At 44.1% G+C, this 17,113-nt stretch overlaps 1 protein-coding gene across 2 annotated transcripts in view; it reads left to right on the top strand.

Moving 5' to 3' along the window:
* Positions 1–16,787, top strand: part of epha4l (eph receptor A4, like) — a 47,916-nt gene extending 31,129 nt beyond the window's left edge. Inside the window, exons 6-17 of one of the 2 annotated variants that reach the window (XM_069534343.1) lie at positions 2,575–2,699; positions 2,787–2,946; positions 3,852–3,963; positions 6,222–6,280; positions 6,767–6,880; positions 7,504–7,689; positions 11,678–11,739; positions 12,564–12,773; positions 12,885–13,034; positions 13,467–13,663; positions 15,677–15,835; positions 16,450–16,787. In XM_069534343.1, coding sequence (XP_069390444.1) covers positions 2,575–2,699; positions 2,787–2,946; positions 3,852–3,963; positions 6,222–6,280; positions 6,767–6,880; positions 7,504–7,689; positions 11,678–11,739; positions 12,564–12,773; positions 12,885–13,034; positions 13,467–13,663; positions 15,677–15,835; positions 16,450–16,564 — 1,649 coding nt within the window. In that variant the 3' untranslated portion in view covers positions 16,565–16,787. The remainder of the gene's footprint in view (positions 1–2,574; positions 2,700–2,786; positions 2,947–3,851; positions 3,964–6,221; positions 6,281–6,766; positions 6,881–7,503; positions 7,690–11,677; positions 11,740–12,563; positions 12,774–12,884; positions 13,035–13,466; positions 13,664–15,676; positions 15,836–16,449) is intronic. The other variant, XM_069534344.1, reaches the window with a different exon arrangement.
* Positions 16,788–17,113: the final 326 nt, after the last annotated feature.

The following is a 17,113-nucleotide window of genomic DNA, read 5'->3' on the forward strand; positions in this document are numbered from 1 at the left end:
TGTAATCGACTGCATATTCTGCACAACTGCTCGCACCAACCACAGCCGCTCCTTGCAGCACAAATAATTTGTGACGAACACATTCGCAAAGACAAACTTGCTCACTCAACAATCTGTGTTCCCTGCAGAACAAAATAATTCCTGACAGCCTCCACTATTCTCTTGGGAGGGCGATTTTTCAAATCAAATCAAACCAAACCCTGAACCTCATGTCCCTCTGCCTGGGTTTACTCATTGTAATGTATGCATAGGTGGTATGACTGCAGTGTTTGCTGTCTTTGTGAGATAATGGCACTGGGTGAATTTTTGTCTGTGTGAATTTCTATCTTTCTGTATGTGTAATGAGGTCACTTTGTTGCTGGGTATGTGTGTCCGTGTGTATCGCATGTGTGTTTGTTCAAGTGGCTGTGAAGAGATTTTTTTGGAGTGCACAATTCTGAAATGAGATTTGAATATTAATTGCCCTCAACACTCGTTATTCCACCAGTATTTTAAGGCCACACGTTCAGGAGACAGAAAGTAATTACAGATATGCTCCACATTTTTAAATTCATATACAGATATACCAAACTCATGGTCTGCCTAAATCACAGCCTCAGGTGAAACTTTTCTCTCTTTGGAATAAACATTTACTCTTGCATCAGTTTTTTCCTCAGTTTGACAGTATTTTAAACTTGTCTTTTAGGCATAGACTAATTTGTCTATGACGAACCATAAAAGTTGACGGATTACTTGTTTTGTGTCTGGGTTGCCCTCTCACATAGTGAACCACAGACAGGACCACTCAGAAAATCACTCATCTTTATCCTCACATTAGACGAGGGGAAAATAAAAACGCAACAAGAGGAGGGGAATGCGATTAAAACGCCATATCTGTCATCTTTGGGAGGAAAGATGGATGTGTGGATTACCTTGGGGAAACGAAGGCCTAGACCCCTCAGGGGTTTTCTTTCTGAGCCGGAGCGCTCTCGGTCAGCCCCAGGAGGGCCTTCAAATTGGCTCTCGCTGCTGGGTAAGATTGATCGGAGGGATACAAATGGCTGCCATCTAATTGTTTAACGGAGACGCAACACATTAGGCCAACAGGATGACACAACCTTGGGTTAATCTATTTACCAAGAGACGTCTGCAATCCCATCCCTCTATCTCCATCTCAACCTACCCAGTCACAACCCCTCCGCCCCTCCTGCCCCCTCTTCACCCCCTCTGAAATTCTATCCATGGCTGGTGCTTGAATTCCAGACCCGTTTGAACTCAATCCGCAGCTAAAAGCAGGGTTTTCTTAGCGTTAGCTTGAAGGCTAGGCTCCCTGGAGCCCTTGGTCAAAGTGATGAGAATGTATATAATGTCATAGATAATCCAATCATAATCGGTGGACCGCGAACCCCTCATTAATCATCCCACTGTAATTTTTTAAAAGGCAGATGGCCTAAAGTGAGTGAGTTTACAGTACCACTGAGTATCAGGGGTCAAAGATCCTCTCCTTGTGAACTTGTAAGAGCAGATGCCACAATGAAATGCTACCTGGTCATCAATGGAATTTTTTTAATTTCTTTCTACGGGTCTGGTGCTTTGTTGGTTTGGTTTTTTTAAATTGTGGACTTGTAGGAACGTGACTGGGGAATCTAAACTCCCTCTGGGATATCATGGATGGTAGAAACACCAAAATGCTGGCGATGTACACAGTGTCTTTGTGTCCTGTCCTCTTGAACCTGGGTTGTGTGCTCAATTATGTGGCCTTTTGTTGATGGTCTATAATTCCACCTGTCCCCATTCATCTTCCTGACTGTCGAAAACTCAATCTGTACATGAGTGTTTCTCTGTTTACAACTCTATCTCTCCTACGTCTATGGATTTCTCTTTGTAGCATTGAGTGTGTATGATCCAATTTTGTTGTTGTCACAATCCCTGAAGATAGAGGCTTGATTTGTGCAGCAGTGACACACTGGAGGGGAGGGGAAGGGTGTAAGCCATTATCTGTGCTTTAACCTTCACATGTTAAAAGCGTCTGAATGCAGATAGCAACGCTGCTTGAAATATGGCCTCATTATCAGCTGCAGCAGAAAGGGCTCGAGATAAGATCGCCCACTGGAGCTTTAATGAGAACCAATTGATTTGCTCTGTTGAAAAGGAAAAAAGCAAAGGCGGTGAGCTCATTCCGAGCGTTTTGAGGCGGACTGTGGCGATCAGGGTGACCTGAGAATCTGCAGAAAACGAACTTGGACATCATTTTGCCACCTTGTCGAGATGCTAGCATCAGCCTAGAGGAAATTTGATCCGTTTATGGACACAAACCATCAGTTCAGAAATATTAGTACATAAGAACATCAGTATTGCTCTACATACTTCAGCTGCGTGTACACAACTCTGTGACAACACATCTTTTGAAGGGAAGCCATGTGTAGACAAATGGAAGTGATTGCCTTGTGCCTTAGCAGGAGCAAAGAGTGGGGGAATCAGGAGAGCAACACAAAACAGACTCAGTGTCTCCAAGGTTGAAAGAAACATGGAGGACGTGGAGTTAGCAGCAGACTTAAACATTTTTTACATCTTCTTCTCTGATCATCTCACCAGCTCCATCTCCAGTGACGTCCATCCAAGGGAAGGATATCACAAGACACACCATCTCACTGTCCTGGCAGCCACCGGATAGAGCCAATGGGGTCATCTTGGAATATGAAGTCAAGTACTACGAGAAGGTGAGTCTCTGCTGATGAAATGCATTTCAACACATTGCAAAAACACCACCCCTGATTGTCTGTCTCACCATCATCTGCCTTCCTCAGGACCAGAATGAGAGAAGCTACCGAATCATAAAAACATCATCCAGGAACGCTGACATCAAGGGCCTCACCCCCCTCACTTCCTACGTGTTCCATGTGCGAGCTCGCACCGCAGCGGGCTACGGGGATTTCAGCGGGCCCTTTGAGTTCATGACCAACTCCGGTGAGTTCAGACACGTCGCCTCTGCTCTACTTAACTTAATGACTTCAGAACAGTGCAGAGCCAGGGAGCGGCTCAGTGCCAGCTCTCTCACGTCCGTTTCTCCTAAACCCTGCAATGATAGCATCTTTTACAAGTCCGTCTCTTTCATTGTAGAGTCATTAATCAATGCTGCTGTCATCTATAAAAGATAAATGATATTGTGCTCCAGCATTTTACTGGCAACTGATAGCTTCCGTTATACAACTTGCGATGAGTTGGATGCGTCAACTTATGGGTTTTTGAAGAATGATACCTTTTCTGACATTTTTAGTTAGAAGCTGCTGAAAACTACTTTTTGCTTCCAATCAGTGGCCTTCTTTGTGAGTGTTTCAAAGCCAAAAACTTTGAATGCTCCCACCAAACTTGTTAATTGACAAGTTTTTTAAAAAGACTACTGACAGGGGCACTTCATGAGTGATCAGATTTCAGCTGGGGCCAACAGCCCCTGGCCCTGCCTCTGGAATATTAGTTATTAAGAAAACATAAAATTGAAGACCTGCTTACTTTTTATTGACATCTCTGATTTCCCTAATTAAATGTTATTCCACATAGTGTTGACTATACTGACAGATATTGTTGTAGAGGGCCACACAGAGGCACTGTAAACCCTGGTGTCCCCTTTGTAATGTAAATAGAGACAATAGCAATGATAATGACACGTTCAAGCTCACATCCTGAAGGGCCGTCACTGTTTATCAAGGAACCTGGCAGCACTATAGAATTTACAATGGGGGAATTGTTAAATGGAGGAAGAACAAACAAGGACAAACATTGTTTGTGGCTCGATGAAGCACAATGATTTTAACTTTGTCCAACTGTTCTCTCTTTCTCTTTTCTCTCCTCTCTGTTATTTCCTTTGTCCTCAGTCCCAGCTCCCATTATTGGCGATGGGGCCAACTCCACAGTGTTACTGGTGTCAGTGGTGGGCAGCGTGGTCCTCCTCATCATCCTCATCAGTGCTTTCGTCATCAGCCGAAGGTGAGCTTCATCCCTCCCTCTATCCCTCTGTCCCTTCTGCTTCCTGTCTCTCCCACTTTCCCCCGCTGGAGGTGAAGGATGTCTTGCTTAGCGACGGGAAAAGTAGCTGTCAGGAGATGGACGTCACTCAAAAACACAGTCACACACCAACACACACTCAGCCAGACAGCTAGTCCAACTCGCTCACGTCGGACGAGTGATGACTCGCCACACCGGCGACGTGATTGACAGCTCAGACAGCTGAAGAGATGCAATCAGTGACCCCTCGCTCCTTGTCCTCTGCATCAATCCCCGCTCCGCACATCACCACATCCTTCTGCCTCTATCTCAGCGAGTGGCTGTAATCTGGGCCGCTAGTTATTTTCTCCCGCTGCGCCTTACCCGCTGCCGTGAAGAGAATGAGCGAGGGAAAAAAAGAGAACGAGGGAGAGGAGGGTGGGCAATGAGATAAGCGGGCGAGGAAAAGCGAGAAATAGAATACAGAGAGAGCAGCACAGAGGCATCAGGTGGATTTGCAAGTGACCCAATCTCAGTGTGTTAACCAGCGAGCGGGACAAAGCACCGTCACAGAAATGGGATTACATGCAGATGGGGCTGCCTCACCTCTGGGTGTTATCCACACTCCCCCCCTTGGGTGTGTGTGTGCACGCATCCTTAAAAGGAAAGTGTAGATTCACGTGTATGGTGGCACTGGGGGGAGGGGAGTGTTAATGGCTTGTGTGTTGCTTCCTGAGTGTGTCTGTGTGTGTGTGTGCTTTGTCTTTGAGCATCCGTTGATCCCTTTATGCGTGTGAGTGTGCTTCTTCATATGGAAACCAAATCACTGTTTGCATGTGTGTATTGCTGCTGAGGATGATGGGAAGTGAATGGGGCTGCTGCTTGTGTGTGTGTGTGTACGTGTCCTCTCGTTTCCATGTGATTGCCTCTCTCCCCCAGCCAAGCAGGTGGTTGTCTCTGCCTTTTTTATATGCATGTGACGGCCACTGTCATTGTGCGGCTGCAGCCATCCTGTGATTGTGGGGAGGGACTGTAATCACGTCCTCGTTTACCATCATTACACAAGCATAGAGGAAGACAATGTCTCGCACATCTGGTCATTGCCACCACTGACCCGACACATCAATATCAGCACAGGTGTCAGGCTGCCTGAGGGATTCAGAGGGATTTAAGTGCATCTTCTCTTGGATTTATTTATGGCTTTTATACCCGCCGGCTTCTTGACTCTGTTTTTTCTGTGCCCTTCAGAAACCAACAGTGCTGATTGATTTCATATTTGATTTAAAATAGAAATAGTCAAGACAAATAAAAAAGCAAATACAAAGCTTTAAAAAATATATATATATAATATATAAAGTATGAGCGGCAAAGTAACTTAAGTATTTAGTAAGTAAGTCATTTGCCCTTTTCTCATACTGATGAATCCTGCCATACAGTGTATATTATTGGTTTAAAGCACATATATTTTGAATGTAAAACCTTAATCAGCAAAGTCTTGTAACAAATTAAATAATATAAATGTCCCTAGTTAATTTTGAGACATGGAAAAAAAATTTTTTTTGCCTCTGTTCTGCATGTATTTTTTAGCATATTTTAAATTTTTTTTACCTTTTGGAGATAATTAATGTACTTAAAAAAAAACATCAACAATCTTAGATATGAGAACTTTGGTGATACGTCATTATACAGCGAGTATAAATTTAACATAAATGAGTTGCTTGACTTCCTGGGGAATACACTTAAAATACTTTTCACACAAACAAGAGCAGGGTCAAACATTTAAATAGTAAATTTTAGATTTTAATATTTTTTACTCTTGGACAGAACTAGGCTCGCTGGTTCGATGCCGGTCTCCTGTCTTTATAAGCTGTCATCTCCTGTAAAACCTTTCAAGAAAGTGTTTTCTCCCAATTTCTTAAAATATTTTACCTGCACAATATCAAGAAAAATCTCATTACAGTTTCCCTTTTCCTGTCTTTGTAATGAGCTCTCTGGGGTTGATAATTATATCAAACAAGAATATCAGTGCTTCATCAGTAATCACTGATTGGGTTGGCTCTTCACAGGATTTATATGATGTGTAAGTGGGTTTAGGAGACTTGGTTATTAGTTTAATCCAAAAGTAATGAAATGAGACTTGTGTTCCATCATTATATATATATATATATATATATATTTTGTTTTCATATGAAGATGCAGTTGCTGTAGTTCTTGTTCTGACTCATTGCCCTGACTGACCGTCCTGCTGTTTTTGCCCCCAGAAGGAGTAAGTACAGCAAGGCCAAGCAGGACTCAGATGAAGAAAAGCACTTACATCAAGGTAACTCTACGTTAACACACCGCACACACACTCTGTATAATTTACAAACATTAGCGCTGTCAGGTGCGTTTATGTGCGTGCACTTTAAACCACAAATGAAGCCCATAAAACAGGGGGGGAAAACAAACTATTTTAAAGTGAATGTACTCGCATCCCAACATGCTCCAAACACCTCATTATCAAGTCATCAGTGTTGGTATTTGCATCCCACAAAAATTTCTAGTTAATGAGCCCCATCTTTATTGAAGTCAGCCACAGTGACATGAAAAGCAACGGAGTCAGTGTGAAGTGAGGTTTGGAGAGAAGAAAGGAGGAGGGAGGGAGGAGGAGGGAGGGAGGAGGCTCCACAGAGGAAGGCAGTGTACCCTGTTGGAAATAAAGAACAGATGGGGTTTAGTTGGAATGAATTAACCTTCATTTTTCACCCCCTTCTCTCCCTTTTTTTTAAACTTCTTTCCTTCCTGTCTTGCAAACTTCTTTCCTCAGGAGTGAGGATATACGTCGATCCCTTTACCTACGAGGACCCGAACCAAGCTGTCCGTGAGTTTGCCAAGGAGATTGACGCCTCCTGCATTAAGATCGAGAAAGTCATCGGCATCGGTGAGGAGCCACAGTTTGTTTTAAATCCAGCGACTCCACTTGACTTCCACCACTTTTCATCAATCGTTATGAATGCGTGTGTTCTGCAGTAAGGCACAGAGTATTATACTTTGGATAAAGGCATCCGCCTAAAGAAATAAATATTTGTTATTTGTTTCATGCAAATCTTCCACTAAAAGCATTTCTGTGACAGTGATACGTTTGTGTGTGGCTGCGTGTGCTCTCATGTGTCACCCTCTGAAAACAAAAAAATAAACAGCTTTTCCCCAGACAGCAACATTTGGTCTCTAGACAGGTCAGCGATTTAAAAAAAAAAAAATCATGGAGGGGGGGGGGGGGGGGGGGGCTAAATATGTTGTCTGTGCTATTCCTGTGGCCAGAGAAAAGTCACCCAATGACAAAATAATAAAGAGAAAGAATCAATATCAATTTCCCCTCTCTCTGCATCAGTGGGTGAGGAGAGGAGGGGGAGAGAGGGATTAGAGACCCTGATCAATGTTTAAAGTGGAACCCTTCTAACCTGTGCACATACACGCACGCGCACACAAACCCTCACCTACACCCTTCTGGATGTGATTTATAGCCGCTGCTCTTACAGAAGTGCTTGAATGTTGTGTTTTTAGGGGAGTTTGGCGAGGTCTGCAGCGGCCGCCTCAAGATGCCGGGCAAGAGAGAGATCTGCGTGGCCATCAAGACGCTGAAGGCCGGCTACACCGACAAGCAGAGGAGGGACTTCCTGTCCGAGGCCAGCATCATGGGCCAGTTCGACCACCCGAACATCATCCACCTGGAGGGCGTGGTCACCAAATGTATGTCAAACATGAGTTTTGTTTCCTTTTTCAATAATTCAGAAATGGGGACATGGTTGGGTGCATAATTTAATATCTTGGAATCTTATCTTGGAGAGCAAATTGCAATAATGCTCAACTCACCCAGTCATTTACATTTACACACACACACACACACACACTTACACAGACTGATATACTAACACAGAGAGGACATTCATTTCTGCCGTCCCCTTTCTCCCTTTGTTGTAACAATAAATCTGCGTCTGTGGTTGTGGGTGACTTTGGGAAAGGGTGAGTGTAGGGACAAACCAATTCTTTACCCATCACAGCTGTGTGTCTGTTGTGTGTTTTAATGCTTGCCTTCTGTATGTAGAGCTACATGGCCACTTTTGGGCTACATCCACACTTCAACGTTTTCATTAGAAAATGCATCCAGTCTGCTACGGATGTGCCTGCCGTCCACACTACCCAGGAGTTTTACAGCTGCTAAAGCTCAGTTTAGACACTTCTCGCCCAGTTTAAGTTTCAAAACTCCAGAGCAGCGTTTTTTTGTCTGGACGGGCAGAAATGGAGATGTTTGGATAGATTGTGTAGAAACTCACAAGCGCTTGCTGACTGGGTCTTTTTCGGTCACGACGTAGGGTTCGCTGATTCATCAGGGTCCTATCACATGACACTCTCCCCGGTCCTCTCTCACCAGTGTTCAACAGATAACACATTACAGAGGTTGCTGACTCACTTGTCTTTGCTTTCAGCTTTTGTGCAGTTAAATTCTGCATTTTCAAATGATACAACTGCTTATATCTTTGGGAGAGAGATTAAATTAGTTTGAAAACTAAAACATAGTAGTATGGATGTAGCCTTGTTGCACTTGTTCCAGGATACCTGTATTCACACATGTATTCTTGGATTTGTGCACTTGTGTACATGTCTCTATGTCCCGTCCAGGGTATCCCCAGGTGGGCTTTGTCCAGATGGAAGGGGTCCAGCATTGGTGGGGGTGGGGGGAAGTGGAATTAAGAGTTAGTTGGGCAGTTGGAGGGGGGGTTTAATGGGTCCAGGACCAGGCCCTGTAGTGCAGCACCAGGCTCATTAATCATGGTGTCAGCCGTAAATGTGTTTGGGGTTAGGGAGTGATACCCTATCCCTCCTCTATCTGCTGCTGCACGGCCACAACACACTGGCCAAATCTTTCCTCTACCCTTGGAAAGCTCTCCTCCCCGTCTCTCTCTGTTTCTCCCAACCTTTTACACCTTCCCCTGTTGCTTTTCGTTAGGCTAGAGGTGTACGTGTGTGTGCATGCGCGAAAGTCTTGACGGCACATGTTGGCGTCTGTGTGTCTGTAATTGTATTCACGTGTGTGCCTGAGTATCACCATAGCTGATGGCCAGCTTCGGCTCAGGTTAGATGGATGACGTGCTTTAATGTGTCGTGACACAACAGCCTGGCCCTATCTGTGGTAGATACCGCTGTCTCTCTGACTCTTCTCTTGTAGACGCTGTACACACACACACACAAGCACACAGATAGATGCACACACACTGCACACACTAAGCCCAGCTGGAGCTGAAAGTGAACAGCAGCAGAGGCAGAATTGCTTATCACCTATCACACCTCTCACTGTGAGGAATGACCTCTCAGACCTCGCAGAGACGGAGTGAGAAAGACAGAGAAAAGGCCGACAGATGGACAGCAGGAAGGAAAAGAAATTGGACACAGGCTGCAGCCAGGGAAGGTGCAAATAGAGACGCTGCGAGAAAGAGACAGGGAGGCGGTTAGGCGCTGATGGATTAGAGGAGAGACAGAGAACACCAGCGGCAACGACAGAGAGAGAACGCGGAGGGTGGTAGAACTGCTGGACCGGACACTGGAAAAAGAAAGAGGCAGAGCGAGGGAGATGAAGGAGAAGCAGACTAGCAACACAACGATGATGGGAGCTGACATGAAAGGATGGTGAGCCAAAGCAATAAGGGCATCCGATAACTCCCGCTCCACCTCCCTCCACTCTTACTTTTGAGAGCTTGACACAAGGTTTTGGGCAAATTAGTCCTTCACACTTGAGTGTGTCAGTGGAATCTATTAAAAGTCCATTATTTGAATTGCACTCCCCTCTCCATTACAATCAAGTTAAAGGGAATTCTCAATCTGGCCTCAGTTTGCTGGCATGTCCAACAGAGCCAATTAAGCCTTATTAATTATGGAGGAACTCCAAATAGGCACTAAAATACATAAATGTGCAAAAATCTCTCACTGAGGATTGCTGGCTGTAGTCCACCATCTTGAAGTCTGTATATACTTAATGTGTCTGTCATGCTGGTGCATAATTAAAACCTAACCACTACTAGAGCTCAAAAGAAGACATAATATGTTAAACATCTGATTTACATAAAGTAAGAGCGTGCTAATCAAGAAAAGATCTGCTTTTAAAAACCAGATCTTTGTTTGCTGCAAACGTCAAGGACTAAAGAGAGCGTTTGCCCAATGTTCCCTCAATATTGTGCCCCTGTTGCGTTTCTCCCCTTCCCCTGTTTTGTTGGCAGGTGATAATCGTCCCACTGGTGGGGCCCTTGCCCAGAGTTCATTGCCAAAGGCGGCAGGGTGTATTCAGTAAACAAGAAATTAGCATGCAAATGGCATGGGAGGAAGAGGGCAAGGCTGGGAAGGCGAGAGTTTAAGGTCGCAGGTCAGACGCTCCTCAGACTTGATTGGGGAGCTGTCAATCACCCGCAGCCCTGGGGCAGAGGCGTTTAACAAAGGGAACAAAGATGGCCGACAAAGAGGGTCCCCTCTCTCCCCCAACTTTAACTCTACTTCCTCCTTTTGGGGCATCGCCGGGGCGCCCAATAATTAATGGAGTGCCAATCATGTGGTGGGTAACGCGGTGACTGACGGCCTCTTGGCTCGGCGAGAGGCCTGCTGCGGAGTGGAGGAACTTCACCTTCAGGACCACAGCTGCCAACCGCCCGGCTGGCTCTCTGCTGCTTTAGGCATTTTGCTGGAGCACCCAAGAGATTTTACATGACTTTCCCTCAAGGCATTAGGCTTACGTCAGCACTTCTCATCAGCACAATAAGCTTTTAAGTCCACCTTAACTGTGCCACTTAAAATGGAACGCCAAGAACCTCGCAGTCCTGGGAGGAATCGGTGGCGGCACTTTTCAGCATGTGCTGTTGCCACGGCTGGTTAGGCACCAGCTTGCTGCCATTTTGGGACAAAAACAATTCACCCGCCCTTCCTTTCCCTTTCTCTTTTTTTTTTCTCTCTCCTCCTCTCCTCATGCCCGCTATCCCCTCCTCATCCTCATCCTGAGAGACAAAGACAGACAGAGACCCACCAGGGAATGTCCATCCTCCCCGTCGCTTGCCCCGGCTCAGATAAAGACACAGACGGTCCCTCAAGAGAGACGGAGAGGGGAAGACAGAGGGATGGGGTGAAAAAGGCCAGAGAGGAGGGGCGGGGATTAGGGAGAAAAGAGAGAGAGAGAGAGTAAGAGCCAGGGAGGGAAAAGAGAGCAGTAAAGAGGAACTAGCAGGAGAGTGACAGATGCATCCAAAGTTGGCAGAGGAGAAAGAGGGCAAAGGGACAGTGACTGACATAAACAGCGAGTCAGAGGGATTCTGGGTGGGTGCCTCTGATGGGACTTTGGATAATGCGTCCAACATCAGTTCATATTTGCATAAACTCAAGATGGTGTGCGTATGTGTGTGTCTGTGTGTGTGTGTACTTGTAATTTGTTTCAGTGAAGATGCCTTTGCATGTGCAAGGAAAAGAAGAGGGGCAACTCTGAGCTAATTAAATCACTACGGGACAGAGATGGATGGCCTAACACACACACACACACACATACAGACACACACACACACACGTACAGACACACACAGACACACACCATTGCTCATGTTCCCTCGAGAACCCCCCTGCTGTGTCGGGCTGTGATGTGCATCGTTTACCTCCATAATCATCTGCCTTTCATTCTCTCACTCTTTGCCTCCCCCTCTCTCTCTAGGTAAGCCAGTGATGATAATCACAGAGTACATGGAAAACGGATCGCTGGATGCATTCCTGAGGGTCAGTCATGCGTTTCTGTCTGTGTACGTGTGCATGTTTGTGAGCGTGTGATACGACTGTAGCTGCCTGATCTCCTCTTATCTCTGTAATGTCATCCTCCAAAATTACAAGCGTTTGTTCGCAAACATTCGCCCAAATCTTGATCAACTTGCTGTTTTTCTGACAAGGAGGCTGGCAGAGGTTTCATTTCCGTGCTTAGATACTTGGTTCAGGAAATATACATACTAAATGGTTTACTTAATAAACACGCAACTAAGAAAGAATAAGGAAAAGGGAAGACACAAGTTGTGTTGTCTTGATATCATTCACAGTCGTACTTTTAAACATTTACAAGTGTTTAAATGTCTAAAATCCTTCTTATGATGCATTCAACACTTGTGTAAACAGTTTCTCTATGATATTGTTAGGTCTCAACCTTGACTGTGAAGTCCCTTGAGATAATGCACATTGTGATTCTGCACAATAGAAATACAAGTGAATTGGTTTATGTGCTATAGTTGTTGTGTACGTTTAAATTAGCTTAATGCACAATAATAAACCTGTTAATGAATTTATCACAAGCTTCATAACAGTAAATTTCATTTTTCTCTGTTGTTCTGAGTTATTGGTGATTTGTATAAACAGCTAATAAATGTTGTAAAGTATTGTAATAAAATGGACTTATGTTCACGTATACCAAAAATGTCAAATTATAATAAATTAATAATTATGTTTGGGACTTTCACTGAATCAGTGAAGTTACTGCACTTAAATGTTAAAGACAATTCAAAGTGTTTAAGATGCAGATAAGATTCCAGGATTAAACTCTGTCTTCCTTTCTACAGAAGAACGACGGCCGCTTCACAGTCATCCAGCTGGTCGGTATTCTGCGTGGCATCGCGTCGGGCATGAAGTACCTGTCAGACATGAGCTACGTTCACCGTGACCTCGCGGCTCGCAACATCCTGGTCAACAGCAACCTGGTGTGCAAGGTGTCCGATTTTGGCATGTCCCGAGTGCTGGAGGACGACCCTGAGGCTGCATACACCACGAGGGTGAGTGTGTGTGTGTGTGTACAACTAAGCACATGTCAGGGGATTGTCTTTGTGTCACCTTACTTGTCGACTTTGTCAGATTTCATTAATCAGCCCATCTATTAATTACAGGGAGGGAAGATCCCCATCCGTTGGACGGCCCCAGAGGCTATCGCTTACAGGAAGTTCACCTCGGCCAGCGACGTGTGGAGCTACGGCATCGTCATGTGGGAGGTGATGTCATACGGCGAGCGACCATACTGGGACATGAGTAACCAAGACGTAAGTTTGCAGAAATGTAATCGCGTGCAGACCATCATGAGCATTATACAGCTTGAATTAGTGTGTGATATTAGAGCTCAGACAATAATAACCAGTTACTGTCAAACATTTTAAAGATGCTTCATCATTTTAACTTGGTTATATATTCAAATTACCTGCAGGGGTGATAAAACACCAGCAGTGTATTCTTTTTTCTCATTACACTTTGAATGCACGAAGCTAATGCCACTAATGATGATGAAGAATGTAATTTATGCATAACCAAATGTCTCGTGTTGGAGGCCAAAGTACGATGATAAAAAATAAGAACAAGGTATAAAATTATAGGGAAAAAAACCAACATAGCTGTGATCAGTCTGCCAGCAGTGTTTAATTACAGTTTGACTCTCGCCCGACAAACAAAGTGACTGACAGCACTGCTCTACTGTTCAGGTCATCAAGGCTATCGATGAGGGCTATCGGCTGCCCCCGCCCATGGACTGCCCTGTGGCACTCCACCAGCTCATGTTGGACTGCTGGCAGAGGGAGAGAGCCGACCGGCCAAAGTTTGGACAGATCGTCAACATGCTGGACAAGCTGATCCGTAACCCCAACACTCTGAAGAGGACCGGGGGAGAGACCGCAGTCAGGTGAGAGGGGATCCGTGCAAACAGTCACACAACAGAGGCTATGCTAGGTTGTAGAAGCACTGTCTATCCCGGTGGTTCTGGGCTTAGGGGGGTTGAGCTATCCTCAAGCAATGATAAATATGAGGGATCTCAAAATAATTTCCAGAAGATTAGCTGGAAAAAAAAACTATTTTCTCCTCCTCAAAAACAATTTATTTTGCGAGACTTTCAAGACATCTAATCTCTGCCATTTTTCTAGTGAATGACTAGATTCCTGTTTAGCTCCTCAGGCCTGTACATGGCAGATATTAAATATAAAGAAAAATAAAAGGTTACTTAAGGAGAAGTTTGTAAGTTTGACACATTTCAAAATTTTTTTCACATTTGTGATACATATATATCAAAAACTATTATATAACTTTAAATCATATATTCTCAGCATCTTTTTTGAAACACAACTAATAATGAGACTAAAAGAAGTTTTGTAGCACGGTGGCATCCATCAACAGATGGTTCAGCTGTGTACAAAATTATTAAAAAGTCTTGGAATTTCCACCTGACAACCAACAAATATATTCATATAATATATTATATTCATATAATCAATGTCAGTGTGTGTTTATGCATGTTGTAATTTGCATAAACTCACAAATCCAACGTTGATAAATGCAGCCTAATAACTTTTAAATGATTAAACGCACACACTCTCACACACACACCCTCGCACACACTCATACACACTTGCCTATTCTCTCGCTGGTATTTACATTCACCATTAAACATTATCTACCAGAGACGTGTGGCTCTTTTCAGCACAAACAGCCTCCTGTAATGGATTTCTCTGCAAACTGGCTTTAATGGTGCTGTACACTGAGGAATGTAGCTGCTCTAACAGCGGGGGGAGAGTTACGACGTAACGCAGAGTAAAAAAACAAACATGACCCAACATCTCCACCATCATTACTCTCGAGTGGCTAAACGTGTTAAGAATGACCTACGTATGTTTACAGACTAGAAGCAGGCCAGCGGGAGTCAGTTTGAGTTTAACAAGTGTGTGAGCGAGCGAAAATGTGAACGCACACGCTCACACACTCACCCAATGGGACTCAGTGAGAGAGGGGGGGGGGGGGGCCCTTATAGTGTAATTACAGGAACCAAATCCCGTAAATGCTGTTTTTACGTCAAAAGAGGGAAGGAGAATGTGTGTGTGAAGAGGTCTTGCTGTGCACAAGCCTTTTCACCAACTGAGTAGGGACGACTTCTCAAAGAGTCTGACACCCTGTTCTCACAGTTCAAGTCAACATCCTCTTCTAAAAACAAGAGCGCACACTAAAGAGAGAGATAGTGTGTGAGAGAGTCACCAGAGCAGGACGAGGCCGCCACCGACTCAAACTCACTCCCTGTGTAAATGTTTCATGGTCGACGGCGCTGCCGCAACGCTCGACAGAAGACGTGCAAAAGAAAGAGCGAGGTGAATCTGCTGATGAATATCTGAATATGAGGAGGAACTCAGCCAAGGGCTAAAAACTAGACCAAAGTGAGACCAGGTTGTGGTTTCTGTAAAATATAGTCTGACTAACTGTGCGGGTCACACCCAGGAGGAACCGTGTTTGACTTGGCTCCGTCTCTGGCAGGACTCACAAAACAGCGACACAAAACAGAGCTGGATCCCATCGAGGAGGGGGAAAGGCACAGAGAAATGTAGCATGGTGCATTTTACAGCTTGTGGGTCGCTCTCCGTACTCGTATGTGTCATGCGAGGAAACTAATTCCCATAATGCTGCCGCTTCTGTAGTTTTCATGAGTCAGTGGTGTTCCAGATTGTGTGAGAAAGCAGATCATTACCTTTCAAGTCAAATGCACTTAAACAGAATATAACTTTTATTGTCTGCTTGCACAGACACTTGCACACATCTTAGATTTAGGAGCTTCAAACACAGAACCAAACTGAGAGTTGACAACCATCAAACTCGAGTCAATGAAAGTAATCGACAATTTTTTCCTCTATTCTTTTCTCTCCTCCACTCACAACAGGCCCAAAACCACCCTGTTGGAGCCCGGGAGCCCAGAGGCGTCCTCGGCCGTGGGAACAGTGGAGGACTGGCTGCAGGCCATCGGCATGGAGCGATACATCGACAACTTCACTGCTGCCGGCTACACCACTCCAGAGGCTGTGGTCCACATGACAGAAGAGTGAGTGGGAAGGGGAGGCAACGAGAGAGGGAAAAAATAAATAGAAGAAAACGAGAAATGACGGGAAAAGTAGAAGGTGCAAGCTACGAAAACATGACAAAATTATTTTTTATATCAAGTAGGATAACAAGATTTTATCATTTTCAACTGACACACATATATATATATAGAAGTGTCATTGCCGGGCTGAACGTATGCTGTGTGTTTCAATTTATGGTATGAAACTTTACTGGTAAAGGAAGAACAAGCTCTGGTTAATCCCTTGAATAAAATTTTTAATTATTTGTAGTAGCACATGATTAATGACTACAACATTGGAAAAAAATTATTACAAAACAAGAAATTTAGTCTTTAAATAAGAATTTAAGAAATTTATGAAAAAAATATAGTTAACATGTGTTAAATGTTTCTCAGTCTTTAGATTTTTATATTTCACTTATTATGATTAAGATCAGAATTGCTGCATTGGCAACTAAAATTCCTTATACAGCAGTTAAAGTGTCAGACCTGTTTCCTGTGGAGGGCCGCAAAATTCATCATGTGTATCAGGCCTTCACGTGTTTGTTATTGTTGTCCGCGCTCCTAAAAGGCCCCTCTACCTTTTTCTTTTTTAGGGACATGGCTCGCATTGGTATCTCCTTGGCAGCTCACCAGAATAAGATCCTGACCAGTGTCCAGGGAATGCTGTCCCAAATGCAACAGATGCAAGGCAGAATGGTTCCTGTCTGACAGATTCAAGCTGAGAAAAAAAGGGAAAAGGAAGCAAAGCGACTTCGTTTCTTATGAAAAAAATATATAAATAAATAACAAAAAAGAAGAAATATAAAAAAAGAGACAAATAAACTATGAAGAAATAGTTTACCTCATCCATGCACTTTAAATTGGATCTAAAAGAAAAGAAGACATTGATGAAGATGGAAAAAAGTGGTGAAAATGGCACTTTTTTTTTTTTAATCAGACCTTTACCATGCCCATTTTTTTGTTTTTTTGGAGAACGGGCACTTCTGTCTGCAGCATTTATGGATAGATGAAGGGATGGCGGCTGGAAAAGTGCTTCCGAGAGGCCAATCTGGAGTGCCTTTAATGGTCTGGAAGGAAAGGAAGACGGGGAACCATACCTTTCTTCCTCGTCTCGGGCAGAGTGTTGTTTCTGGAACTTTCTTTCTGGAATAATCCGCAGAGCAGATTTTTTTGATTTCCTGTGACTGTGTTTATTGTACATGAATAGATTCTGTGGGACTCGCCGGCTGCCCCAGCCACCATTGTTCTCTCTCTCAG

This window comes from Paralichthys olivaceus, chromosome 11 (assembly GCF_024713975.1).
Source record: "Paralichthys olivaceus isolate ysfri-2021 chromosome 11, ASM2471397v2, whole genome shotgun sequence".
Lineage (NCBI taxonomy): Eukaryota > Metazoa > Chordata > Actinopteri > Pleuronectiformes > Paralichthyidae > Paralichthys > Paralichthys olivaceus.